Below are 2,045 nucleotides of genomic sequence, written 5' to 3'. Positions count from 1 at the left end.
AATAGTTCCAGAATATAGTAAAGTAAAATTATCTGAACTTTAAAATTACTATAGGCTGAAGATTTTCTAACAAATAAATGTTAGCAACAAAATTCATTCAGTGTTTCTCTCATACAATGAAAAGAAGAAAAAGGAAAAAAAACTTCATTAGAAAAACAACAAAATTGATCCAATGAATCCCCAATACATTTCTACAGAAATTTAGCAATATATTTTTACTAATGCCATGATTAGAAACAAATTTTTGCAGGTATATTTTCAGAATGAATTCCATCATTATTATGACATATTATTTTATTTTTTCCCCTGCTCTTTTTCATACTAATACTATTTTTGAAAGTACCAGTTACAAATCTGAAACTTGCTACTTAGGGTCAGATTCCAAGTAATAAATTCCTAGTCTCCATTAATGTTGTTAACTGACATAAATCAATGGGAAACAGAGTGAGTGCTCCATTGAAACCTTGTATAATAACATTTATTTTCCCTTGGTGAGAAACAGAAAAAAAAATGCATTAACTATAGGGGGAAGGCAACTGTGCATTAAGTGCTTTAAACACTTAAAGTTTTGTAACAAAATTGTGAAATACTAATGTTTTCAGGTGTAACAGTGTCAGGTTCTGAATAATACATTAAGTCTACTTTTATGGGTGGGAAAGTTTCTCTTTCAAATAAACCCAATGAGACTCAGAGTTCCATAAAAGTCAATGAGTTGGTGTATCAACTTCTGGTTATAAATATCTTTGGAAAATAGAAGATAATAGAATTTCCCATAAATTAATATTACCTTATCATTTAATGTCAAATTATAGTCGAATCTCTCTGAAGAGTAATTAAGTTTGTTCAATAATGTCACACTTGCCTTTTTCTTTACCTCTGCCTTAAACTTGATGAGGAGTCCCTCACTCGCTGTCAAAGCAACAAAGCTTGCTTCCAGGTATTTGACCAAATAAATCCAATCATGAGCTTTTAATTCCTCTTAGACACAAACTATCTATAAAGGCACCAATCTCATGAGCATGTTGAATGTCTAATGATGTGGATGGCTATCGGTCAGTACAGACCAAGGTCACTCGTCAGCAAAGTAAATTGATTACAGTAATTTTATCTTTTAACTATGTTGCGTTTCATAGTATATTGATCCTAGTTGAGTAATCTGATTTAATTTGTGTGAAATTGTTTGAAATACTACTCGGTAAAACTTGATCTGGAACACAGATAAAGTTGTGTTTGGGTACTGGAGACCAGATCAGAGACCCTGAGTAGGTTAACCTAATTTGCCTTTAATCTTTAGTGTTATGAGTAGTCTAAGGTCCTGTAAACATAGAAGGATCCTCTTAAAAGTGGACTTTTTTTTTTTTAAGTTTACAAGAGATAAATTTACAACCTCTCTTGATCTCATATAGCACATCATGTTGGTCCCCTGAAAATGATTATCAATGAATTATTTTTCTGGTATAACTTATTCTTTTTTAAAATCACAATATATCAAGTAATGTAACTTATTCTTTATTGGTACAGTTTTCTTCATAATTACTCTGTTCAACTTGATTAAAATGAACCAATTGAACCTAAAAAGAATTGATCAAGTTTTATCAGAACTGGAATGTTGAAAAATCAAACTTGAATTTAATAAGGCCCTGTTCCTCATTCTATCAAGGAATACTGGAAAACAAATATCTTCTTAACCCATCTTAGAGTAGAAGTGATGGCTCCTGTCATTAAAATAATTTGTCTCTTTTAACAATGAAAGTTAGAAATCTCTATGAAATATATTCAACTTAACTATTTTGTGATTTTGGCTTCTAAATTTTAAATTTTTTTATTGCTCTAAAATTGATTTAAAAAAATCCATGCATTATTGAAAAACCACTGTAATAAGTAATTCCCAGTGTTTATTTTGAAAAACCAGATTACTATCATTCATCATTTAATGGTCATGGAGCTATCATTAGGGCCTCTAAGTACTGAAGGATTTCAGGTGACAAGGTGAACAACCAGGGTTCCGAAGCGCTAACTACTCCTGTCACTTGACAATCTTCCTT

The 2,045-nt window shown here is 30.9% G+C and overlaps 1 protein-coding gene across 1 annotated transcript in view; it reads left to right on the top strand.

Moving 5' to 3' along the window:
- SEMA3A (sema domain, immunoglobulin domain (Ig), short basic domain, secreted, (semaphorin) 3A) overlaps positions 1-2,045 on the top strand; it is a 257,094-nt gene that overhangs the window by 204,583 nt on the left and 50,466 nt on the right. Inside the window, exon 10 of the mRNA XM_012650120.1 lies at positions 1,003-1,084. Within this exon, the coding sequence (XP_012505574.1) occupies positions 1,003-1,084 (82 nt within the window). The remainder of the gene's footprint in view (positions 1-1,002; positions 1,085-2,045) is intronic.

The sequence above is a fragment of the Propithecus coquereli genome, unplaced genomic scaffold (assembly GCF_000956105.1).
Source record: "Propithecus coquereli isolate 6110/MARCELLA unplaced genomic scaffold, Pcoq_1.0 Scaffold312, whole genome shotgun sequence".
NCBI lineage: Eukaryota > Metazoa > Chordata > Mammalia > Primates > Indriidae > Propithecus > Propithecus coquereli.
This window is presented reverse-complemented; position numbering and strand designations above follow the sequence as displayed.